General features: G+C 36.7%; 1 protein-coding gene across 1 annotated transcript; it reads left to right on the top strand.

Annotated features, from left to right (window-relative positions):
- The first annotated feature begins 794 nt into the window (after nt 1–794).
- LOC128226051 (kelch-like protein 10) lies at nt 795–27,754 on the top strand. Its single transcript, XM_052935951.1, has 10 exons — nt 795–1,358; nt 7,917–8,078; nt 8,673–8,774; nt 9,181–9,331; nt 10,794–10,941; nt 16,451–16,620; nt 21,271–21,409; nt 24,192–24,324; nt 25,010–25,101; nt 27,610–27,754. Exons 1-10 carry the CDS (start codon nt 795–797, stop codon nt 27,752–27,754), a joined length of 1,806 nt encoding a protein of 601 aa, XP_052791911.1.
- Nucleotides 27,755–27,892: the final 138 nt, after the last annotated feature.

Here is a 27,892-nt window from a genome sequence, read left to right as displayed (position 1 = left end):
ACTTGACGGTGTTTTTCGCGGGTTCTAACCCTAACCCGCCCCGTCCCGTAACTACTACATTTATCGTCTTTAGGGTGTGTGTGTGGGGGGGGGGGGGCGGAGGAACGGTGTGCCTAGCTCGATAAAAAACTAGCGTAACTAGATATACTGGTACTCTCACTGGAATCGACGCCCATGAAAAGGTTAATGGCATCGTAAAATGAACGTTTATCCCCTTCGTAGCGCCCGAGGTCACTTATTTCCAATGAGGTCCCTCCGTCAACATATACATATGACGTCATGTCATCACACTTTTTGAGAAATAATTCAAAACAAGCCAGAAAGTGTGCAAACTTTCTATAGCAACATTTGTTGTTTTTATACGTTGATTCTATTGCCGCAAAAGACGATCTTCACATTGTTGAAGTAAAACGTTATCAAATAACGTAGACGTCATTTCGTAAGATAGCTTGTTGAAGTAAAACGTTATCAAATAACGTAGACGTCATTTCGTAAGATAGCTATTTTTAGCTTTTCATTTTTAAATACATTTTATCATTTCAGACTTAAAATACGTTTTACACATACAACCTTAACAAATACAAATTCAGTTTGTAACTGTTTTAAATTAAAACAAATAATCATTTCTTTTTAAATGGTTTAAAAGTGAAATCGACTAACGAGACGTGACGTGACTTCGCGTTGTTGCCTAGCGCTTTTTGACGTCAATTGTTTGCGCAACCATCAGTCGTCGTCTAGATGCTTAAGGGGCCTCACGCGTTATTTTCGAAAGAACAGTTTTGAGACAAAAAAAAATGGCAACAGGCAAAATAGAGTGGCATGATAGTTCCTCCGACGAAAATATTGATCAGAAATACAGTCTGAACTCCTGTAACATTCTGAACGAGCTGCGTAAATCCGGTCAGTTAACTGACGCCGTGATTGTCGTAGAACATCACAAGTTCCCTATCCATAGGGCCATAATGAGCGCATGCAGCCCTTACTTCCGGGCGCTGTTTACGAACGAGCTTTTCAACACAGACCGGAAGGAGGTGGTAATTCCGGGCGTGTCGGCGGAAGCCATGAAGATCATCATCGACTACGCGTACACGCGACGCATAGACGTTTGCCCTGATAACGTGGAACTCTTGCTACCGGCCGCCGATCAGTTTCACGTGAACGGCATGGTGAAAGCGTGCTGCGACTACCTGGCAGCGGAGATGACTGCCGAGAACTGCATCGGCATCTACAAGTTCGCGAAGACGTATTTTTGCCATCAGCTGGAGCGCACGGCCGCGAGGTTCCTAATGCAGAACTTCATCACCATCTCCAAGGACAGTAACGAGTTCCTGCAGCTTACCTGTGAAGAACTGGCTGAGGTAGATAAGCATGTCATCATTGCAGTTATAAGTGCTGGGGTATCATCGACATCACATCGTCTTTATCATCATATTCATTGCCAGGTCAAAAATGATGTATCATCTCATTAACATTATCTTTTTTTTATCATTATCGTTTTCGTTATAACACGCCTTCAATTTAATATTATACCGGCGTCATATCAATCAATCAATCAATCAATCAATCAATCAATCAATCAATCAATCAATCAATCAACCAATCGGTCAACCAATTAATTAATGAATGAATGAATAAAGGAAACATTTAATCAATCAACTGTAATGATTCAATAAATCAATCGTTCAATCAAACCTTTAGTGAATGAATCAATCATTCAACAAATCACCTCATCAATAAATCAGTCAATGAATCGATAAATCAATCAACCAGATGAGTAATTAACAATTATATTAATCAATCCATCAAACAACCCAGATTATTATTTGTTTTCTCTCGTCTCCATATTTGCCTCGTATTTTTTATTCTTGTTTTTTTATTAATGATTTAATGAAAGTTTTTTGTTGTATTCAAGTCAACACATTTATTCACTCAAATTCATGCACAACACGAAACAATTGTGGTAATTAACATAACATTATATAACAAATCACAACATAAAATAACATAGCATTACTTAACATATCAACATAACAACATTACATAACATGACATAGCATAACATAATATAACAAAATATTACCATTACAACATAACATATCATAACATATATATTAGATAACAACATTTATTCAGCATTAAACGTTTACAACATTCATAACCAAAATGAATTATACACCACAGTGTCGTCAAAAGCAAAGACATGGTCAACAAAGATAGTTTGCATATTAGTTAAAATTGTATTAGTTATCTCTATCTTATTAGGTTTGTGATCGTTATTTTGATGTATGTATAACATTTTACTAATATTGCGTCAAGTTTTTTTCTGGAATCTGTAACATCAAAGTTATATATATATTTTGTTTTGAAGGCTAAAGGCAAAATAAGGTTTAGTATCATTTCCTTAAATTATTGTAACTATGACAATTGATAAAGACACTCAAACTCTTTTCCCAAATGTATTTAGCCCATTATACACTTTGTAAACAAGAACACTGTTTGAATCCTATGATCCTAGAGTAATATTATTCTTACTTTTGTTAAACGGGACTATCTGGGGTTGTATTCAATATTCAACTTAATTTAATCTTATGGTCATACATCATTGACTTCTTCCACTCTGTGGGTTAGTTATTATAGCAAGTAATCCGATTAGCTACATCGTGCTTAGATCCAATTAAGACCAATATTAAATACCAGCCCTGCAGGTCTTGATAAAATTGAATGTATGTTATGTCTCGATATGTTATGAGGCTCGATTTGGGACTCTGGAATGTATTGTCTTTATCATTTACCTCAATTTGTTCATGTTGTGCATGAATTTGTGTTGATTTGAATATTATTAAGCGACCGCTCCTGATTTTCCACTGTAAAAATTAGATATACCATAGATGCTTTTATTGGTTGCAAAATATAGTTGAGAAATTTAACATGAATAACAACAAAATGCACCATTTTTAGTCTAAACTATCAAAGAAAATCGGGTTGGGAAGGACTCCCAAAACCCCCTTTTGTATTTTTGGGTGGATGAGAAGGGGGCAAACACACCTAGATGTAACTCTTATTTGCGACCCCGCTCATGTGAAATTAATGTATTATCATGTTTAACTCATTTGACTTTTAAAAAGATCATAAAAAAGTAATCAAAACAATAAGAAGTATATTGTCTCAACTCATTCTCACCAAAAACAAACACCGTTTGTGCTGACGAGACTAGTTTATTTGTTGCAACAACAGATACAATGAGGTAACAACTAAACACAAGAGTGTACTATAACTATTAACTTCTGTGCGTGTATATAATACCATACTACCGTTTTTGGTATTGTCATACATAACGTTATCCTCTAATAACATGTGCATAAGTACATATCACCCCCCCCCCCCCCCCCCCTCCCCCCAACTGAGCATGTCACAATGTCACAATCCTATCGAAAAACTATGTTTCACAAAAATTTAATTAACATTATATATTGCCCTAACAGCAGTCTCGGTAGAAATGACCAAAGCCCACTTTACCCGCCAAAATTACGTAACTTCCCGCGCTTTATAGCGCCACCTACACAACTAATCAAAGCAGTTTTGTGAAAGGCTATTTTGAGACCGTTCTTCTCCGCTATACGGTGTACCACTGAGAAAAATATATATAAAGGTACAGATAGAAAAAAATATTAGCGACATTTAGGTGCTCTTTAAACATGGGAATTTATGGCCAAGTAGATACAATACTTAACAAAATATATAAAATAAAAAATGGTTATATTTTTCATTTGTACCTAAATCATATGTTGTTTTTGCATCAACCTTAATTGTGCGTCTTAAATTACAAAACTTTCGCACGAATGCTTTAATTCTTCTACGCCAGAAAAAGATAAATTAATGTGACTGAAGTCCAGTAAACAGTTCGGCTTCATATTTTTGAACGCTCGACATACACGCGCACTCATTGTTATGCAATCTAATGAGGTAATAAGATCTCAGAAACCTTGAAACAAAAATAGTCAAGATATTTCTCCAAGTCAAATTAGATTATGTCTCGTTTAAATTACTAGCTCATTCTAAACGGCACGTAGACATTTTGGCTTCTGGTCGATCTTATTATTGTAAATCATGATCAAATATGGGAAATGCACTTGTTTATCCGAAAAACACATTCATGCCTCAACGCACCATTCCCAGGAAATGTCTGGCTCTGCGCAGATAAATGGGTGTTTTGTTAGAAATAGACGGAACTTTAATTATATCTCAAGATGCAAGAAACACTTATGCCGAGGTGATATATGGCGTACAATTTTGGTCAAAATTCAGTTAAACCCGACATGAGAGCAGAACTAGATGCAGTTCCAAATATAGAGGTGACAGCTGCATTTAGAGGTGCACCTCTATTTATGAGCTAGAGGTACGCCTCTTCATATAAAAGTTCACGTTTATTGATGATAGGGGGATGTATGAGATAGAGGTACACCTCTTAATATAAAGGTGTACCTCTTTTTATTATTTGAATATAGAGGTACAACTCGTTTTAGATACATGTGCAAGTTTAAACATCGAGACGTACAACTAAATTTAGAGGTACACCTCTATTTATGATGAGGTGTTAATAGAATGGGGGTAAACTGTATATTTAGACCTGAACCTCTGCTTATAACAACGAGGTAACCATCTGTTCTATAATCTTTATACAAAGGTGAACATTTCAATCAAGCTGTGCACATCTGTTTATAACATAGAGTAGTACCCCTATTTTATTATTTTAAAGCAGAGGTTCATCTCTCAATTTAGCTGTGTTCCTCTTTTTATGACAGAGAGGTGAACCTCTTTATTATTATTAAACGAAGATTCACTTCTCAATTAAGCTGTTTACCTCTATTTATTAGATAAAAATGCAGGTTTTAGATGTTTTACTTAGATGTGAACCTTTACTTATAAGATTGAGGTACGCCTCTTGATATAGTGTTGCACCGCTTAATTTAAAGGTGCAACTCTATATATGAGATAGAAGTGCACCTCAACCTTATCATCTGAAAATAAACCTGACCTCTAATTGGGATAAAAGTGCAGCCCTATTTATACATAACAACAAGTGGAAGGTGGCGTTTGACCCAAACGGTACGTCATAGTGATAACGCTTTTTGTCCATCCCCTCTCCGGGAAGGGAACAAGCCTTAATGATATTGGCAGACATTCATAAGGTGCATTCAAACTTAGCGGCAGAAGTGTGCTACTAGGCCTGCGTCATTGCAGACCAAGGTTACCAGACAGATATATCCTTCAACGGCATCATAATCCTGCACCACACACTACGACTCGTTATCTGTTGCAGCTACTGAGTATAATGGACAACCATTGCATGAAATAGGGGGCTCTTTCTCCGACACGCCCAAGCTACATCCACACCCTCCCTGTTGCGTACTGTATACTCCTGGAATTTATCTGAATCTATATGTACATGTATGCTGGTACATAAGTAAAAGCAGTTCGTAAAGTTAATAATAATAGTATAAATTAACTGTAGTTATTTACGTGTAATTTGTATTACTCATTTAAAATTGATTCCAAGTCAAGTGCATTATTGCATAAATAATTAAGATTCCTCGGAGTAAAGTCACTCGGTGTAACTGCTTAAAGTGACACTCTTATTCAAAATCAATACATACACATGTATAACCCACATATATTTTAACTGATAAACCTTTAACTACTTACTAAATGATGCATTTATGGAAAATAATTATCACTGATAACAAAATTGTTACCTCGTAATTAATGGCAGAAAGCACAAAAATATTAAATGATTGGTTAATGCTAAGAGGTATACTGTGGTCTACTATAGTCTCATAAGGTAGAAATACCGTGTTTTATGCTCATTTCTTTCAATTAAACTAGATATCCTTCATAAGAACCATTGTTTTCGACATTTATTCATCCCTTTGGAATATTAAAACAATATTATTAATTGTGGTATATCTTATTTGGGAGTAGAGAGCATCTTTAATTGCGATCTACATGCAGAGTGCAGGTATTTCTGAAGGTTTCATGGTTTATTGAAATTCATGACTGAATTATAAGGAAAAGAGTTGCAATATAAAACATTTTCACAAATAACATAGGACAAATAACTTAAAAGTACATGTTTTAAGTTCAAAACAAAGCATCAAATAATATTTAAGTTTATATAACATTACAATTATATTTACAAACAGACTTTCTTTTCTTAATTTTATGAGGAGACTTGAACATTTTATAAAAAGTAATATTCTCAAGAACCCGTTAAATAATTGGCTTTGTGTATATCATATGATGTATTGAGATAGTAAAATATAAATATATAATCTAAAACAATTTTATAAAAGGATGTAATGTTAGAGAGTTTATAGATGGAATTTATGAAAAGTAGAGTACAAACATTTGAAACATATAGAACTTAGACGTATATAATATACATGTAGACATATAAAAGCAGTATTAATAATTTTCAAAGTGACATAAGGAAATCAATCTTTTTTTAGCAATTATAATATTCCACTATTTTTCACTATACATAAAATGACAGTTATCGGAAATGTGCCAAAATGCATTTCACGAACAGACAGGCTTTGGTGAGTATATATATTCCGACATTGTAGACAATCCAAATAATGCACCAGTCAATTGTTACCACGCCCCCCCCCCCCCCAGGTCCGGGGGTATACCGGGGGAAATGGGCCGTGTTTTTACCTTCTAGGTTGTTCCGCAGTGCCAAGTGAATGCGGTGGTTTTGTTTTCGCGCCGAAAATAGCGGTGAATGGGCCTTACCTAGGATGACCCCGAGGTGCGGTGGCATTTGGCGGGGATTTAACCTGGCTATACAGAAAGTGGGGGCCTTGGACTGGTGCATAAAGGGCAAATTACACCAATTCGGAAGTGCCAACTCATTTATCGTGACATGGCTTTTAAATAATACATGGCAGTGAATCAAAGCATGGTGATATCATAGTTATACCATCTCAGACCATTGGTTAGTTTCAGTCTTCATAGGTTTTAAAGCTGACTGGTTTGTGATTTTAAAAGCAAGCTGAAATACTTGATCTACTTTTTTATTTTTAAATAACATTTCCAACGCATTGTTTGTACTCGTACGCCGGATATGGTCAATTTACCGAATGGACCTTGGTCACTAGCGGATCCGGAGGGGGGGGGGGGGCACCCGGTGCGCGCCCACCTAAACTCGTCCAAGTTAACTTTTATTTCAATATAGGAGAACATATTTTTTATTAAAATACGTCCAAAATGCATCATTTCGCACTAGAAATTGTTATATTCTACATAATATATTTTGGTTAGGAGGGAGGGGCGCAAGTCAAAAGGGTACGCCCCTAAGCTATCGTCCCTCTAACGTCGAATCCTGAATCCGCCCCTGGTGGTTACTAATCTTATTGCTCTGAGAACTTTTTTCTAAGGTTGTTTAATGTTTAATACGCAAATGAAGCTTTCTCCCAATATATGGTGTTGGAGTTCGTGAAGGGCTAGAAATCAGTGCTATTTTGCGTGCATTGGTGAATTAATTTTACATAGGTTATTCTGTAAGTGGTGTCTGACCTACATCCTAGGTTATGGGCGAGATGTTCCGATTGGAATCCAGCGTGGGAATTTAAGACCACTAAAAACACCGCCCCTGCATGTTTCATGCCAGGACAGTTAACGAATGAATCGTGTTTGACGTAGTTTTCCGTTTTTAACTTCCCTAAAGAAAAAGAAATTATTCGCAGATGTCTGAACTTTAACCCTGCCCCTCCAGGGAAGAGCCAAGCGTCAAAAAGGAATCAATTGTGTTTGACGCCGTCCTTTGTTCGTGACGGTCCTAACGAAAACAATACTATGTCATAAAACCATTTACGATACAATTATCAGATCTTTTAACTTTAACTCCACCTCTACAGGTTTTATCCCGGGACGAGCTGAACGTTAAGAACGAAGAAATCGTATTTGACGCCGTCCTTCGCTGGATTGACTACGACCCTGAGCGCCGGAAGTCGTCTATCGCCAAACTCATGCGCGCCATTCGGCTCGGACTTCTTACCACACAGTACTTTGTTGAGAAGGTAAGTTTTTATGATGAAACAAAAATAATTTAAACTGCTTATTAGGATTTTAACAATCTCTTCTAACTGTCTTAAATCATAGGCGGGAACAGATTTCTGACGTTATATGTCTTGATGTGATAGTTAGATCACATGAATTAAAATCTTAATAATTAAGAATAGGCGGAGTAAGCGTATATATATATATATATATATATATATATATATATATATATATATATATATATATATATATATATATATATATATATATATATATATATATTGATTTAATTCAGGTCATCTCACTGACTTAAAATACAACTTCATTGGCATATACAATGACAACCATAACCTGATGCAGTGTTTGTGTATCGGATGAGTGGCGGTGGGCGGGCCTATAAACACCCGCGAAAGTTCTTAATTCTTAATGATTAAGCCTAGTACTCAATGACGACTGCCTATCTGCAATTTCATTGGCTGCAAATGTAGGCTGTATTCTAATAAGTGTAAAACTGTCAATCTTAACGATTTAGCGCTATACGTATTGAAGGCCAGTAATCTAACTTAGTTTAACTTGCTAGCTGACAGGCATATCCCTTTCGTTTAATAAAGGTGAAGCCTCACCCCTATGTGCGAGAATCCGAAGGATGCAAGCCCATCGTGATAGAAACCCTAAAGTTCCTTTACGACCTCGATATGGATGAGGACAGAGCGGTAAGTGACGTCATTCTATAAAAAGATATGATGAGACGTTGTTCTATAAATAGAAATGACGTCTGTGTTATATTTCTAACAAATGACGTCATTTTATGACGTCACAATTTTAACAGAAAAGAGGACATGCTTCATCACCGTTGTTTTAATGAAACAAGATATATTGTAATTGAGTATTGCCTACGCCTAATTTAATTTTAATTTATTTGTGTCTACTCCCAAAAAAATGTGACTTTACAGACCGTATCAACTATCAAGTGAAGTTCGACACAAAATTAGGTTTGAGATGGGCTTTCATCTTGTACCGGCATTAAATTTTCGACATTAATATCAATATTTCATCGAACATTCATGATGGTCACTGTAAGTGACGCATACCCCTAACATGTTTGTCTCTTTTCGACAGGTGGACGTGTCTAACCCCCTAGCGCGCCCGCGTGTGCCACATGAGCTCCTGTTTGTGGTTGGTGGCTGGAGCGGTGGCTCCCCCACGAACATTGTCGAGACTTACGATACCCGGGCGGACAGGTGGATAGTTTGTGAAGCCATGGATCACGGTGAGTTGAATGGATAATGGTATTTTTTTTCATAATAATTTCTTTCACTCGATTATGGAGACTGCTATTAAACTAATTATAACCTTTCGCGTGATATCTTGTTTCTCGGGTATCTACCCAGATCAGAGGTCCATTTTGAAGATCCTCGTTAAAGTGAACCTGTTAGGGTCCGATTCCCACAGCTTATCAGACCGACTTGGACAAAATAAACTGACAGACACATTTTCCCGTCCTTTGAGGTATCCAGTGGACAAATAAGCTGGCCTTTCAACAAACCATAAAAAAATAACTTTATATATTGATTCCTCGTGACCCTATAATTGCACTAGCGGACCAAGGGGGGTGTAACCCCCAAACCTTCATCCCAAAAAAAAGTCGTCCAAGTTTATTTTTTATTTCAATATTAGAGGAAACAAACAAACAAATACGCCGAAAAAAATCATATTCGATTAGAAATAATAATAAAATTTCATTGGGGAATACCCCCCCCCCTCCCCCAAACACTTTAATCCAAATAAATTTCGGTTCTGATGAAGTAGCGCAAGTCAATAGGATATGCCCCGTCAAATCCTGGATCTGCCCCTGAATTGTTATGCCATTTAAAAGAAAATTGCTTGCTTATTAAATATATGTGAAATAAACGTCCCAAAACAAATCATTTATAAAGTTATGGCAGTTTGTATTTATTTCTTTATATCACTGTCATCGGATGTGAATTTGCATCTTCCATTCGCTCAAAAACAAACCTGTTTCCAATATTTATTCGGTATCATTTTTATATACTGTTGTTCTACTCTTAAAATCCTTTCATATGATGAAATAGCATGACGACCCAAGAGGCCATGATTACGAAAAACGTCAAGTCTGGGTCTAGACTCAGAAAAGCACTTTAAGAAGTAACAAAGAATCCTTTTTAATATCATTACAAAATCGCATTGTCGAAACCCGTTGGGTCGATATCGCTTATGTCGAGTTCCTTGTTAGCTCGAATTTGAAGTGATAGACCGATATATCTCTATGTAAGCATTTTCCGCTTAGCTCGATACTCGCGAAGTATTTTGACCGGTCCCTGTGTTATCAAGGCAAGCGGTTTCGACCGTATGCTATGAAAGTAAAACATCCAAATAGTAATATAATTAGGTCAAGTTCACAAGCAATGCTTTGCTAGAAGGAAAGTTACAATGTAATGAACATCTCATAGACTCAGACTTGAGACTGTTCGTAATCACTGCCCTAGGCACCCAACATTAAGATACAGTCGAAACCCGTTGGCTCGAACTCGCTTTGCTTGAATTCCTCGTTGGTTCGAACTGGATTAAAATGACCGCTTTATTCATACTGAAGGTAAGCATTCCCGCTTTGATCGAACGTTTCGAGGCTCAATGTATTTTCACCGGTCCCTGGGTGTTCGAGCGATTTGAATATCGGTTGCCTTAAATGTCAGTGTTTGATATCCCCGCAGGTCCCCGTGCATACCACGGCACGGTGTGCCTGGGCCACAAGATTTACATCATCGGTGGGTTCGATGGAATGGACTACTTCAACTCTGTCCGCTGTTTCGATCCCGTCCTCAAGGACTGGTCAGAAGTCGCTCCTATGAACGCAAAGAGGTTCGTGCTTAAATTGTCAGGTTGTCATTTGGCACTGTTATTAAAAATTATGTTAGCTAAAAGATATTCTTGTTGTATATCTTGTATCAATATCAATATAACTTTTTTTTTCAAATTAATTACTTTATTTCATAGAATTCGCTGAAAAGATCTTCAATTCTCTGTGCTTTATATTCGTATTTATGTTTTATTTCATATACATTAATAAGCGTGTCTGTCTCCTATACAGACTTGTCACTGAACTGCTCAAATGTTAAGATATTAAAAGACTGACATGTTCAAGTATGCCATGTATAGATAGTCTGTAAGTTTAATGGTACTCGATTTTTTCCCCGCAAAAATGTACTTTTTTTAGTATGACGAAATAAAGTGTTGCAAATCATTATGGGTGTTAAGACTAAACTACCAAAAGCATAAACCCTTCAGGAAATGTTGATATTTGCTCAAGTATCGTGTTTGAAGACCATAACTTCCATTAGCGTTAACAACACTATTGATCACTTGTGTACGGTTTCGTTATTGCGTGATTGGTTGATCGACATTATCACGTGATATTATCAATGTATTGCTAAGATTTCAAAACGTCCACATCTTTTGTTAGAGTCCTGTTGGCCTTGTGGCTTAGACATCGGTTTTCCTTGTTTTTCTTGACTTTATCGGCGTGAGTTCGCACCTTACTAAAACCCTTATTTCTGCAATTTCGATATCTAAATGTAAAATAATGATAAAATAAGTGTTTTCAGATGCATTACCTGGAAAACTATTCTTTTGTTCAAAAACATTACCGAGAACCTTAAAACATGCGTGACATTGAAAATAACTTGAAATGCGGTTTCAAAAAAGATAAGTAGGCTAATCCTTTCAATGAATCAGTGGAAACATTAAAAATGCCTGCGTTCAATTCAAAGTGTTGAACAGATACAATCTTGAAAAGTGCAAAGCAAATTAGAGAGTGTATTTTCCAGGAGTTCTGCACGAATAGACCTTGGGATGTCTTAATATCTTGAAAAGAAAAAACACACTAAAATGGCCTTCTTTAAAACACTCTCCATGCAAATATGCACTTTGTTACGTCTAAGAGAAAAAAATGATGATTTAAAATTGAATAGTTTGGATTGGATTGCTTTTTTTCCATTGCACTGTATTTCGGTTATAAGCGTTCTTTTCCTTGCGACTTGTAATGATATACCGCCTGAAATGTAGTTCTTAGGGGAAGTGAAGTGGAGTCACCACATGCTTGAAACAGTGAAATATTATGTTTATGTCACTGATAAATAAATTCAACTCAATTCAATAGTTTATTAGCACAAACATTCAACTTCATCGCCTTTACTTCTGGCGGTTACATTTTATTTACATACATGAGAAGAGCATGATTATATGATTTCACAGATTATTAACACTTAAGATATTGATAATTCAAGTATAAAAATTGATTATTGATGTGATATTGCAAAAACAGTGGCGTAGCCTAATCCTTTACTGAACAATATCTACAGATTGACCACCCTCGCTAATAAGGTATGCAGTCAGGCATTTTTTGACAACAGCGGGTATGTTAGTGATGAAAGGTAATCGTTGTAAGGCAACTGTTCAGAGCATAATTATTATTTGTTTTTGTTCACTGGTCAAGACTTAAGAAGAAAAATATCCAGGTAAATATTCAATCCGTATGTCTCTGTAAAAAGGACATACAAGAACAAAGTGAAACTCATCTTCAACAACATTCATTTGATAAAATATACATTGACGTTCAGATTGTTCTATATTTCTAAAACGGCCTTCTTCGATTGCAAGTTTGTGAGCTGAGCATCTTAATCTGGTAAGGGAAATACGATGTATGTCGTTTTTAATACAATTTAGATAATTCTCGTAACCAAACCTACGTTTTATACTACAATAAGTTTTGAATTTGGATGACGTGTCTAAAAGAGAAAACCAGTATTGGCAATACTGATCATGTAATCTTTGTATGACACTGTTTAATTGAAACAATGAAATGTCATTATTGTTCCATAAATAACTAAAATCAAAACTATTTAGCAATTGCTTTACCTCTAATGCCCATGACCCACGAATATTATTATTCACTTGATCCCAATACACTTCATGCACCACAGAACCGTGGTGTTTAGCTATAATTTTGTTCCAATATTTCAGAATTCGCTTTTTAAGTGCAAAATCTAAGGGAAACCTCCCAAGCTCACCATAAACAGAAGCGTTAGTGGTTTGAATTCCCACCTTTAATACCTGTTTAAGAAATTTTAATATATTCTTTCCATATAAGAGGCTTTATGAGAACCCCATATTTCTGCTCCATAATTAAATATAGCCATGATCATGCTGTCAAATAGTTTAAGTTTTTTATTTATCCCCAGTGACACAACGTCAAAAAGTGAGTTCAGTGAATAAATAGCCTTTAATGCCTGGTCGGCTGAAGCCTTTTGCGACTGATAAACTTTGCCATTTGAACATAGCGTGACTCCTAGATATGTAATTTTAATACACAAGTAAGCCTTATATTATCGTAAAATATATCAATGTTTTCAACTCAAGTTCCCAATTAACAAACCATTGCTACAGTTTTCTTGGTATTAACAGTGATATTCCATTTTTTGCAATAATCGTGAAGCTTGTTTAAGAGTATTTGTAGGCCAGTAGCAGAGTATGAAAACAAAACAGTGTCATCTGCAAACAACAAAAGGAATATCTGTAATTCGTCAAGTGACACAGTATCAGCATCATCATATATATATGGGTAGACATATCATTTTTTAAATTAATGAACAGTAGTGGCGACAAGGTTTCCCCCTGTTTAACACCCATAAAACTCTGAAAATAGTTCGAGACATTGTCATTTGAGTGAACACATATTTTGACAGACTTATACATAGATTGTAACATTTTAATAAATTTTGAGGACACATTATTGTTGAGTAGCTTAAACCATATGCCGTTTCTGTAAACTAGATCAAACGCCTTTTTAAGTCTACGAATGCGCAACAAAGCTTTCGTCGTTGATGTTGTATAACTTTGTTAATAATTGATTGTAAAACAAAAATGCTATCAATTGTACTTTTATTTTGCCTAAACCCAAATTGATATCGCGTTAGTATATCGTTATCTTCCGCCCATTTTCTTAGCCGAGTATCTAAGATAAGTGAAAATATTTTATAGAACATACTAGTTAGCATTATTCCTCTGTAATTATCAACTATATTTTTATCACCTTTTTTAGGAACAGGTATCAAAATGCCTTTCGTCCATGATTCAGGATAAGAACCCGTATTGTATATATGATTAAAAAGTTTACACATTATCGGTGCTAAAATATGTTTTGACTCAATATATATATCCGGGGTTAACATATCACAACCTGGACTTTTTCCTCTCTTTAGGAACATCATCGACATTAAAATCACAGTCAAGCTGATCTATTATTTGATCACCAAACGTGTCATTATTTATAACATTTTCGACATCATTATCAGTGAAAGATTCAGAATTAGAAAATAAAGTTTTGAAATGTTCATAAAATTCCTGTGAAGAATCATCGCTATTATTATTCTCATATTTATTTTTATGTTTGCGAATAAGATCCCAGAACTGCTTGGGATTATTCTAGCTGTATTATGTAGCGTTTCACGTTGACTTTGGTTATATTTAAATTTAGCGTTACGCTTTGCCTGTTGAAACATACGACGCTTACCAATAACCAAATTAACGCAATCAACTGTCCTAAGTCTACGGTATTGCTTATTTGCATACTTTAAATCACGCCTAGCTTGTTCGCACTCATCCGTGTACCACGGACTTACATGCTTTTCCTAGGGGTATTAAGAGTTGTGTTTACAATGCGTTTTGTAACCCCAAATACACTAAATGCACCTGTATACAGCACCTCTGCAAAAGTATTTATACCATTATATATAACAACATTAGATGATACAATATTGGAGACAATTTCATTAAGATGGTTTTCTTCATTTAACAATATTTCTTTAAAATTTTCAGCTTTCATATTATCCCATACTAATTTTTCTATGCTAACTGGGTCAGTATTTTCATTAAGATGATTTAACATAACCTTATAATTGATCTGTATTGGCACGTGGGAAGAGCAGGAAAAACTGCCATGTACTAAGAAAAATTCAATCAAAGGAAATAATTCACATGATGCAATAGCGTAGTCAATTACACTTTTTCCGGTATATGCCATAAATGTGAAACGCCCAATATCACCATCGTTTCCATGCCTACAATTGACAATTCTTAAATCCGTACATATAATTATCAAGTATTTTTAACCCAGATGAGTAACATATCTTTTCTCCCACCTCAGATAAGTAGATCCAATAATTCAATCATGCTAGAAATTCTTATCTTGCCCACGGGCGAAGATGAAATGCCCGTATGGAACTTATTTTTAATGGTCATCACATTGTAATTACCTCCCTTGTTGAAGACTGTCGTCTATAGCATCATGGAAACCTTGTCTTGTGGCAATATTTAGAATGCTAATTAATTATTTCTCGCTTCAAATGTCATTTTGCAGGCACCTTTCAAGAAATTATGCTTTACTCTCCTTAGAACTATTTAAAGACCGATTTGACTATTAACATAATCTGAATCACTGCGCGCATACCCATGACAACCACGAATTATCGCATACGCAATTATTTTCACTACGCACAAAAGAGTTCCAGCAAAAAATACATTTTTACTTAATTTTGTTTAACTGAGATGGAAGAAAAAGCATCTACCATAGCCGCTCGTGTAAGATAGGTTCATCCCAGCCCTCGCGCAGGGTGTTTTGCGGAAACTCGATAAACCTCGTTTCCGCAAAACACCCTACGCTCGGGGCGGAATGAACCTATCTTACAATCTCGGCCATGGAAGATACTTATAATCTTCACTAGTTCTTATGGGTACATTAATGTTATTGTCGTCTATTTGAGTATCTATAGTATGAATATATCGTTCAAAAGTATCCGAATCATGAAAAATCAATCTGTATGAACCACCGGAAAGCATATAATAAAGATCTGTTATTATAAGGTATTGTTACTTTGTCGCCATCCATCTTCAACGACAATTTCAACACAATTTAAAATAGTGATTCCATATTTTATAATAGTACAGGTAAAGCATATGAGTTTAGTTTTGTCTAAATTTAGTAGTTTAACTTACTTTAATACAAATTTGAAACGCTACTCACGTTCGTAACGAGTACAACTCTTTTCAACAATCTAATTGTTTGCCACGATTGACTGGCTAAATTATCGTAAAAGAAATCGCTTACATAGTTTACGTTGGCAATGGTTTTACTTTTATGAACAAATATCAACTCGCAGATTTTCATTTGAACACAACTTTGTAAAGCCAACCCTTAAACTATTTTACATTCAATACTAAAATATTATTTTCTTTCATATTTGAAATGATAAAAAAAAATAAAATGTTTTGATCACGTGTTTCGATGCCTGACGAGTCCCTTTAACCGTTTCAGATGTTACGTGAGCACGACGTCCATGGACGGGCTGATCTATGCAATGGGCGGATACGACGGCCATAACCGACAGAACACGGCTGAGCGGTTCCAACCAAGCAGCAACCAGTGGTCGCTTATACAACCCATGAACCATCAGAGAAGCGACGCTAGTGCTACAACACTCAATAGTAAGTGTATCTCCGCTATTAGTCGATACAATAATCAATAGGAAGTTTATCTCCGCTATAAGTCTCTGCCATACTCAATAGAATGTTTATTTAAGGTTTAAGTCAATACAACACTCAATAGTAATTTTATCTCCGCTATAAGTCGCTGCCACGCTCACTAATAAGTTAATCTCCGCTATTAGTCGCTGCCACACTCAATAATAAGTTTATCTTTGCTATAAGTCGCTGCCACACTCAATAATAAGTTTATCTCCGCTATTAGTCGCTGCCACACTCAAAAATAAGTTAATCTCCGCTATAAGTCTTTGCCATACTCAATAGAATGTTTATTTAAGGTTTAAGTCAATACAACACTCAATAGTAATTTTATCTCCGCTATTAGTCGCTGCCACACTCAAAAATAAGTTAATCTCCGCTATTAGTCGCTGCCACACTCAATAATAAGTTTATCTTTGCTATAAGTCGCTGCCACACTCAAAAATAAGTTAATCTCCGCTATTAGTCGCTGCCACACTCAATAATAAGTTTATCTTTGCTATAAGTCGCTGCCACACTCAATAATAAGTTAATCTCCGATATTAGTCGCTGCCACACTCAATAATAAATTAATCTCCGCTATTAGTCGTTGCCACACTCAATAATAAGTTTATCTCCGCTATAAGTCGCTGCCACACTCAATAATAAGTTTATCTCCACTACTAGTCGCTGCCACACTCAATAAAAAGTTAATCTATCTCCGCTTTAAGTCGCTGCCATACTAAATAGTAAGTTTATCTCCGCTATTTCTCGCTGCCACTCTCAATAGTAAGTTTATCGCCGCTATTTCTCGCTGCCACTCTCAATAGTAAGTTTATCGCCGCTTTAAGTTGCTGCCACACACTCAATAGTAAGTTTATCTCATCTATTAGTCGTTGCCACACCCAATAGTAAGTTTATCTCCGCAGTTCGTCGACAGAACAACCAATAGTTAGTTTATTTCCGCTTTAAGTCGCTGCATCACGTAATGGTAAGTTTATCTTCGCTATTTCTCGCTGCCACACTCAATAAATAGTTTATCTCCGCTTTAAGTTGCTGCCACACTCTCAATAGTAAGTTTATCTCATCTATTAGTCGTTGCCACACTCAATAGAAAGTTTATCTCCGCAATTCGTCGACAGAACAACCAATAGTTAGTTTATTTCCGCTTTAAGTCGCTGCATCACGTAATGGTAAGTTTATCTTCGCTATTTCTCGCTGCCACACTCAATAAATAGTTTATCTCAGCTATAAGGGGCTGCCACACTCAATAGTAAGTTTATCTCCGCAATTCATCGACAGAACAACCAATAGTTAGTTTATTTCCGCTTTAAGTCGCTGCATCACGTAATGGTAAGTTTATCTTCGCTATTTCTCGCTGCCACACTCAAAAGTAAGTTTATCTCAGCTATAAGGAGCTGCCACACCCAATAGTAAGTTTATCTCCGCAATTCGTCGACAGAACAACCAATAGTTAGTTTATTTCCGCTTTAAGTCGCTGCATCACGTAATGGTAAGTTTATCTTCGCTATTTCTCGCTGCCACACTCAAAAGTAAGTTTATCTCAGCTATAAGGAGCTGCCACACTCAATAGTAAGTTTATCTCCGCAATTCATCGACAGAACAACCAATAGTTAGTTTATTTCCGCTTTAAGTCGCTGCATCACGTAATGGTAAGTTTATCTTCGCTATTTCTCGCTGCCACACTCAAAAGTAAGTTTATCTCAGCTATAAGGAGCTGCCACACTCAATAGTAAGTTTATCTCCGCAATTCGTCGACAGAACAACCAATAGTTAGTTTATTTCCGCTTTAAGTCGCTGCATCACGTAATGGTAAGTTTATCTTCGCTATTTCTCGCTGCCACACTCAAAAGTAAGTTTATCTCAGCTATAAGGAGCTGCCACACCCAATAGTAAGTTTATCTCCGCAATTCGTCGACAGAACAACCAATAGTTAGTTTATTTCCGCTTTAAGTCGCTGCATCACGTAATGGTAAGTTTATCTTCGCTATTTCTCGCTGCCACACTCAAAAGTAAGTTTATCTCAGCTATAAGGAGCTGCCACACTCAATAGTAAGTTTATCTCCGCAATTCGTCGACAGAACAACCAATAGTTAGTTTATTTCCGCTTTAAGTCGCTGCATCACGTAATGGTAAGTTTATCTTCGCTATTTCTCGTTGCCACACTCAAAAGTAAGTTTATCTCAGCTATAAGGAGCTGCCACACCCAATAGTAAGTTTATCTCCGCAATTCATCGACAGAACAACCAATAGTTAGTTTATTTCCGCTTTAAGTCGCTGCATCACGTAATGGTAAGTTTATCTTCGCTATTTCTCGCTGCCACACTCAATAGTAAGTTTATCTTCGCTATTTCTCGTTGCCACACTCAATAATAAGTTTATCTTCGCTATTTCTCGCTGCCACACTCAAAAGTAAGTTTATCTCAGCTATAAGGGGCTGCCACACTCAATAGTAAGTTTATCTCCGCAATTCGTCGACAGAACAACCAATAGTTAGTTTATTTCCGCTTTAAGTCGCTGCAACACGTAATGGTAAGTTTATCTTCGCTATTTCTCGTTGCCACACTCAAAAGTAAGTTTATCTCAGCTATAAGGAGCTGCCACACTCAATAGTAAGTTTATCTCCGCAATTCATCGACAGAACAACCAATAGTTAGTTTATTTCCGCTTTAAGTCGCTGCATCACGTAATGGTAACTTTATCTCCGCTTTTAGTCGCTACCACACTCAATGGTAAGTTTATCTCCGCTATAAGGAGCTGCCACACTCAATAGTAAGTTTATCTCCGCAATTCATCGACAGAACAACCAATAGTTAGTTTATTTCCGCTTTAAGTCGCTGCATCACGTAATGGTAAGTTTATCTTCGCTATTTCTCGCTGCCACACTCAATAAATAGTTTATCTCAGCTATAAGGGGCTGCCACACTCAATAGTAAGTTTATCTCCGCAATTCGTCGACAGAACAACCAATATGTAGTTTATTTCCGCTTTAAGTCGCTGCATCACGTAATGGTAAGTTTATCTCCGCTATTTCTCGCTGCCACACTCAATAAATAGTTTATCTCCGCTATTAGTTGCTGCTACACTCAATATAAAGTTTAACTCCGCTTTTAGACGCCACACTCAATATTAAGTTTATCTCCGCTATATCTCGCTACAACACTCAATGGTAAGTTTATCTCCGGTTATAGTTTAGTCACCATTGCACTCAAAAGTAACTTTATCTCCGCTTTTAGTCGCTACCACACTCAATGGTATGTTTATCTCCGCTATATCTCGCTGCAACACTCAATGGTTAGTTTATCTCCGGTAATAGTTTAGTCACCATTACACTCAAAAGTAACTTTATCTCCGCTTTTAGTCGCTACCACACTCAATGGTAAGTTTATCTCCGCTATATCTCGCTGCAACACGCAATGGTAAGTTTATCTCCGCTATTAGTCGCAACACTCAATGGTAAGTTTATAATTTTATCCGCTTTTAGTCGCTACCACACTCAATAGTAAGTTTATCGCCACTTTTAGTCGCTACCATACCCAATAGTAAGTTTATCTACTCTATTAGCCGCGACACTCAATGGTTAGTTTGTTTTCGCTATTACTCGCTGCCACAATCACTAGTCGGTTTATCTCCGCAGTTCGTCGACAGAACAACCAATAGTTAGTTTATTTCCGCTTTAAGTCGCTGCATAACGTAATGGTAAGTTTATCTTCGCTATTGCTCGCTGCCACACTCAATAAATAGTTTATCTCCGCTTTTATTTGCTGCCACACTCAATATTAAGTTTAACTCCGCTTTTAGTCGCTACCACACTCAATATTAAGTTTATCTCCGCTATATCTCGCTGCAACACTCAATGGTAAGTTTATCTCCGGTAATAGTTTAGTCACCATTACACTCAAAAGTAACTTTATCTCCGCTTTTAGTCGCTACCACACTCAATGGTAAGTTTATCTCCGCTATATCTCGCTGCAACACTCAATGGTAAGTTTATCTCCGCTATTAGTCGCAACACTCAATGGTAAGTTTATAATTTTATCCGCTTTTAGTCGCTACCACACTCAATAGTAAGTTTATCGCCACTTTTAGTCGCTACCATACCCAATAGTAAGTTTATCTACCGAAACACTCAATGGTAAGTTTGTTTTCGCTATTACTCGCTGCTACAATCACTAGTCGGTTTATCTCCGCTGTTAGTCGCTTCCACACTCACTAGGAAGTTTATCTCCGCTATAAGTCGCCAGTAGTAGTAGTAGTGGTAGTAGTAGGTAGTAGTAGTGGTAGTAGTAGTAGTAGTAGTAGTAGTAGTAGTAGTAGTAGTAGTAGTAGTAGTAGTAGTAGTAGTAGTAGTAGTAGTAGTAGTAGTAGTAGTGGAAGTGGTAGTAGTAGTAGTAGTAGTAGTAGTAGTAGTAGTAGTAGTAGTAGTAGTAGTAGTAGTAGTAGTAGTAGTAGTAGTAGTAGTAGTAGTAGTAGTAGTAGTAGTAGTAGTAGTAGTAGTAGTAGTAGTAGTAGTAGTAGTAGTAGTACATCCGAGAATGTTTTGGATGAAAAATGGCTGATGTTCCCGACTTTGTAGTTCTATTGTATTAATCTAATTTTTTTTCGTTTTTCCAGAAAGGGTATACATATGTGGCGGGTTTAACGGGCAAGAGTGTCTCCACAATGCCGAGTATTACGACCCCAACACGAACCAGTGGACCATGATTGCCCCCATGAGAAACAGGCGGAGCGGAGTCGGCATCATCGCTTACAGGTATGAGGAAAATGTTATATGTGTGGGGCAAACTCACGGACTTAACGAACAAATAACATAAAATATGCACTCTTACTCCCAAATAAGATGTACCGCAATTATACAATTTAATTTACCGAAAGGGATGAACAAATATCGAAAACAATGGTTATTATGAAGGGTATCGTGTTCATTTTGAAAGAAAGGTGCAGAAAACATATTATTTATAATGAGACGATAGTTGATATCTGTAACTATTTTAGGACCGACCAGTCATTTAATATATGTGCGTTTTCAGCTACTAAATACACGGTTGCAATCTTGTTATCAGTCATCAATAATTTCATTAAATGCATTTAGTGAGCAGTTAAAGGTTTATCACTCAACAATTATATTTGTTATACATGTGTATGTATTGATATTGATTTAAAATACGATTGCGCTTGAGCAGAAATCAACATTTGACTTTCAACCAACGAGTCTGAGGTTCGAGCCCCCGCATAATTAAATGACGCATCGAATATCTATCGTCCGTTTAACAGCCTTCCCTCGTGTGTCGGATGGCTTAGGAAGCCCCTTACCAATATAAACTATACCCCAAAATTTAGATTAACTTAACACTGGCACTGACTCCTATATGGATAGGCCGATGGCGTCTTAATGAAAGCCCATACTTTCGCTACTAAATGTATTTCCAAGAATATAGTTGGATTTGAAAGGTAGTAAAACACACGTGAGAGCCATGAGTTTACATATTTAATTGGTATACAATAACACATATCATAAATATATAAAACTTCCATACAAACGATATACAAAATCATTTAAAGGACGCTGTGCACTGTTGTTCTCCGATATGAATAGCAGTGGCATGCAACAAAAACAGGAGCACGTTTAAGACAATTATTTTAAATCAGTTTCCCAATTTCAACTCAAAAAAGCAAATCTCGCAAATCAAGTGATCTGGCAGTTGAGGGACAGGTCCATTAAGACATTGCCGGCGAGAGCGTCGTCTGTTTATTATCAAAGCAGGACGTTGGTTCACCATGAAAGACCGTCTACATGTTTCGTAATATCAAAGCATGTTATAGTAACATTTTAGCAGACCGCTTACCGCCTGACCACCAAAATACCTCAGTGTTAAGGGCGTCCGCTCTAGGTGCAGAAGAAACTCCTAGGCCACTTTCCAACCTCAGATGTATATCGACGGTTTACCATATCAGAAATATTTACAATTAATTACGCTGCATGTAGATCGCGTAGTAATTTGAACTTAATGTCTTTTCTCTTGGGAGTATTTATGGGGTCGTTTTCGATGGAAAATGGCCGAATTGTTCCGAATAAAAGTTTCCTGGTTCAATCACAGAAATCGCGTAATACCGAACAAAAGATAACTTTAAATAAAGATACTCCGCCATGGTAAACCAGCTGGATGACTAGTGTTCGAAAGTTTGACTGTTCAACATGTTATGGAAATTGTTTTCAGTTTAATTGTTATTCCTGAGTCAGTGGAGCTTTTTGAAATGAATATCACAATATGCACAGTATTTCATAGTATTGCAATTTCTGACTAAACAAGTGTGATTGTTTTCTTTCAATACGGATTTAACTCTTCATACTAATTTCAGTTTACAAGTAAGAATTTCCGTCTTTATCTATATGGCCAGCTATTGGGCAACAGTATTCTTCTATTACATCGTCAGCTAATGAAATGACGTTTTTGATGAGTAGGGTTCAACGCAAGGAAGAAAACGATCAAGTCCGAATATAATGTGTATAATTTTTTGAGCGTTTAACTCGTTGTGTTCAACCTCAAATGATGTTATCTCTTACAAGTCTGGAAAAATCGTTCGCGGGAATATAAATTTCTTTATTTTATCAACAAGAAGAGTTCAAAAGAGCACGTTTCCGACACTCCTTTATTTTATTTGACTAATTATACAATGACCAATGGGATTCTAGTTTAAGGTTTCAATAACCAATTTTGTTTTAGTTATTTCCTAAATAAACGAACTATTTTTGTGAACATCTTAAAATTTGACCGTTTAATATTTGATTTTTTACAATAGTAATGTACCCTCATATCGATCGGTTTTTGTAGAAACGAAGCAATGCCTACTTTCCTCCCCTTTTTTGTGATGTGAGTGGAAACAAAGATGTGTTTCTTTGGCATTAGAGTAGTACTGAATAATTTTAAGTATTGTTATACGTATTCACTTGCCTCCTGTGTACGGTTTCCTTGGATCTCTCGCTGTTTGGTAAATGTAAAACATTTGCCTTCATTTACTCCATTTTATGCAAGCCAAAATAAGACTACTGTTTTTGATCTTGAATGGTCTAAGACGGTTGTTTATTGCCCTCAGTCACAAATGTCGTCGTTCACAGATCGCCGGCTACCCACTGTACACAGTTTGGTTTGTTCTGCTACATGTCGAGTACCATAGGACATTTCGCAAGGGAAATCTTGAGTAAATAATGAAGAGGTCTCATTAGTGCCGAATGAGGACTTTTCGTACTCTAAGCCAATGAAATTGCCTCGTGTATTCTTATCTATATTAGTGACACGACCCCTGTCATGGTTAACCTTCTAAGTTGAAGAGTATTCAATTCTTAAATGCTGTGTTAGTTGATGGAAATTGTTTTCCCTCACTTAGTCAAAATTCCTGAAAGCGTAAGTTTATTTCCCAAAGGTCAAAAGTGAGATGTCGTTCTCACCTAGAGACCTGTACCAAAGTCCACAATACTTATTTCCTTCTCTTTAACTTTCTATCCTCTTTTTCTCTTCTTTCCCTTCTGTGAATAGAGACAGCATCTTTGCTATGGGCGGATTTAACGGTATTTCCCGCATGAACACAGCCGAGCGATACAACCCCCTTACCAACTCTTGGAACGCTCTCCCAGACATGTTCAGCCCTAGGAGCAACTTTGCGATAGAGGTAAGTTGATACCAAAAACGTACATGATAACGTGACTTTCCGCGGTTCACACACGGGTCATCATGGACAGCCAATCTTTGCAGAGCGTTTGCACATTTCAATGATATGATTGGTTAATGAATAAAAAATCGGATAAATATTGACCAATGCATTTTCAAGTCAAGTCAAGTCAATATTTATTTATTGTCGGGTACTATCATCAACAGTTTAACATAAGCTATGAATAACTTTTGACCGACATTAAATAATTGGTTAACTTTATCTCAACCAAAACATTATCCAGTTTGATACAGTTTGTTGCTCATATATCTGCTAATTGATAAAACATACTCTATTATTTTTTAACTATTTCTAAAGTCATACATTGTTATAAAACGTTTACCGGTATGTTATGAAGGTTGTGTCCAAATAAACAAAACCTTTAAGATTATATTCATAAACAGCAATCAATGTTGGTGAACACATGTAGATGTATTAAGAAAATCCTTATGGTGACAGAGTAAAAATGAACAAAAGAAAGAAGGCACAATTTAACAGGAAAAAGTATTACTATAATTATAATTGTGGAAACGGCTGTTTCAGCGACAAACTGTTCCATACAATATGTATATATGTATCTTTTTTCTGCAGAATATGTTGCTAGAATTTGATTTCCAGCTACCATTCATATATTTCCGTCTGGCAGGTCCTGGATGACATGATATTTGTGATCGGCGGTTTTAACGGCATGACGACCATCTTCAACGTGGAGTGCTACGACGGAACAGTCGATGAATGGTAAACTTATACTTATTTATAGGAAAATATCGCTGTGATCTCGCAGGTATACCATGAGATAACTATGAATGGTTTCACCTACCACTCGCAAAAAGGTCTGTCCAAAGGTTCGAATTGAGCGCTTGGTCCTTCGCATACGGATTTAACCTTAGTGTGCGAACTGCCAGGTTGAGCGTCAAAATGCGCCTGGTTTAGGGTTCACATATCAGTTACGTCCATTGTGAAAGGCAAGTGCTTGAGCTTAAAGTTTCCTTTAGGGTATGTGTGATATTGAGCGCTCACAGTTAAGCTATCGCACATGTCACAAAGGATACAACATGATTGCGAAGACTCAAACATGCATTTAGCATAATGGTATCTTGCCCATCATTACGGCAAATGCATGTTTTATCATTCGCACACAGGTTTTGTCTCTTGTGAAATGTACATCTGGTTAAGCGGTTTGCTTTGTCCATATTTATGCCAAAATGCATGTTTTAGCATTCGCAAACAGGTTTCATCAATTGTGATATGTGTATCTGGTAAAGCGTCTGCAAACCGTTTTGACACAATTGTGCCATTCGCGAGCGTTGTGCTTCACAGACGGACTTAACATCATTTCTACGAAGTCGATCACATTTTGCGCCTAATACGAGCTTTGCGCTTCGTAAACATATTAAACCGCAATATGATAAAAGTGTTAAATCTGACGCTTGCAAACTTGTTTAATCACTTGTGACAAGTGTGTCTGGTTTCAGCGTTTGCAAACTTATCTAACTTTGGACGAAGCATTTTGAAAACGGATTTAACCCCATTTACAATCCCTCCAAATACATACTAATTTGTTGTTGAGACATCAAACGATCCAAATCGAAAGAATCTGTTGTCGCTTCACCACTAACAGGCGTTTACCCGGCTATCTGTTGATGTTGTGGAACTGTGTTTTCGCTTTCCGTTTGCGGACATAGCGTTTACCCGTACATTTGTTGATGCTTTGGACTATGTCATGGCTATGCGTTAAAAATCGTTAACAAGGATATTTCTTGATCCGTTGGACTATGTTTTAGCTAAGCGTTCATAAGCGTTAACAAGGACATCTGTTGATGCGTTGGACTATGTTTTAGCTAAGCGTTCATAAGCGTTAGCACGGACATCTGTTGATGCGTTGGACTATGTTTTAGCTAAGCGTTCATAAGCGTTAACACGGATATCTGTTGATGCTTTGAACTATGTTAAAGCTCAGCGTTCAAATGCGTTAACACGGATATCTGTTGATGCTTTGGACTATGATATAGCTCAGCGTTCAAATGCGTTAACACGGATATCTGTTGATGCTTTGGACTATGATATAGCTAAGCGTTCAAATGCGTTAACACGGATATCTGTTGATGATTTGGACTATGATATAGCTAATTGTTCAAATGCGTTAACACGGATATCTGTTTATACGTTGGACTATGTTTTTTCTAAGCGTTCATAAGCGTTAACACGGAAATATGTTGATGCTTTGGACTCTGTTTTAGCTAAGCGTTCAAACGCGTTAACACGGACATATGTTGATGCTTTGGACTGTGTTTTAGCTTAGCGTTCAAAAGCGTTAACACGGATATCTGTTTATACGTTGGACTATGTTTTTTCTAAGCGTTCATAAGCGTTAACACGGACATATGTTGATGCGTTGGACTGTGTTTTAGCTAAGCGTTCAAACGCGTTAACACAAACATGTGTTGATGCTTTGGACTGTGTTTTAGCTTAGCGTCCAAACGCATTAACACGGACATATGTTGATGCTTTGGACTGTGTTTTAGCTTAGCGTTCAAACGCGTTAACACGGACATATGTTGATGCTTTGGACTGTGTTTTAGCTAAGCGTTCAAACGCGTTAACACGGACATGTGTTGATGCTTTGGACTGTGTTTTAGCTTAGCGTTCAAACGCGTTAACACGGACATATGTTGATGCTTTGGACTGTGTTTTAGCTAAGCGTTCAAAAGCGTTAACACGAACATCTGTTGACGCTTTGGACTGTGTTTTAGCTTAGCGTTAAAAGCGTTAACACGGACATATGTTGAAGCTTTGGGCTATGCTATAGCTAAGCGTTTAAAAGCGTTAACTTGGATATATGTTGATGCTTCGAACTTTGTTATACATATGCTTTCAATGCGTGAACTCGGATATGTTGATGCTTTGGATTATGTTAAAGCTCAGCGTTCAAAAGCGTTAACGCAGATATCTGTTGATGCTTTTGACTGTGTTTTCGCTAAACGTTGCATGTCGTTAACCCGGCCATATTTTGATGTTGTGGAGCGTGTTGTAGCCTTGTGTACGTCTTGACTTCCGTCTGTTTGGCTTCGAAATTGTATCCTTGAGTCATTATGCAAGTTTTAAGTTAATTCATTTGGTAGTTTCATAACACTTCGTCTATAAAGTAGTTTAATATCACTAAAATATAACCCGAAAACACACAAAAAAATACAAGACATGTACAATGCAACTTACTTTTACAAATGCATGCATTTCTGTTCCCAGGTACGACGCGAGTGATATGAACTTGTACAGAAGTGCCCTTAGCGCATGCGTGATCACGGGCCTGCCCAATGTGCACGAGTACATTAACGGTAACCGGGAGAGAGAAAGCGGGAGGCGGTCTCGTGCACAGACATCGCACGAGTAAATGATGGACGCAATAAATTAATACATAAATAAATAAAACAGATTTTTAAAAAAAGATACTAAAAGAAAAATTAATATAAATAAAGATATAACTAATCTTAAGGCGGAAAGTGAAACTATTATTTTCTTTAGATTCTGT

The sequence above is a fragment of the Mya arenaria genome, chromosome 1 (assembly GCF_026914265.1).
Source record: "Mya arenaria isolate MELC-2E11 chromosome 1, ASM2691426v1".
Lineage (NCBI taxonomy): Eukaryota > Metazoa > Mollusca > Bivalvia > Myida > Myidae > Mya > Mya arenaria.
This window is presented reverse-complemented; position numbering and strand designations above follow the sequence as displayed.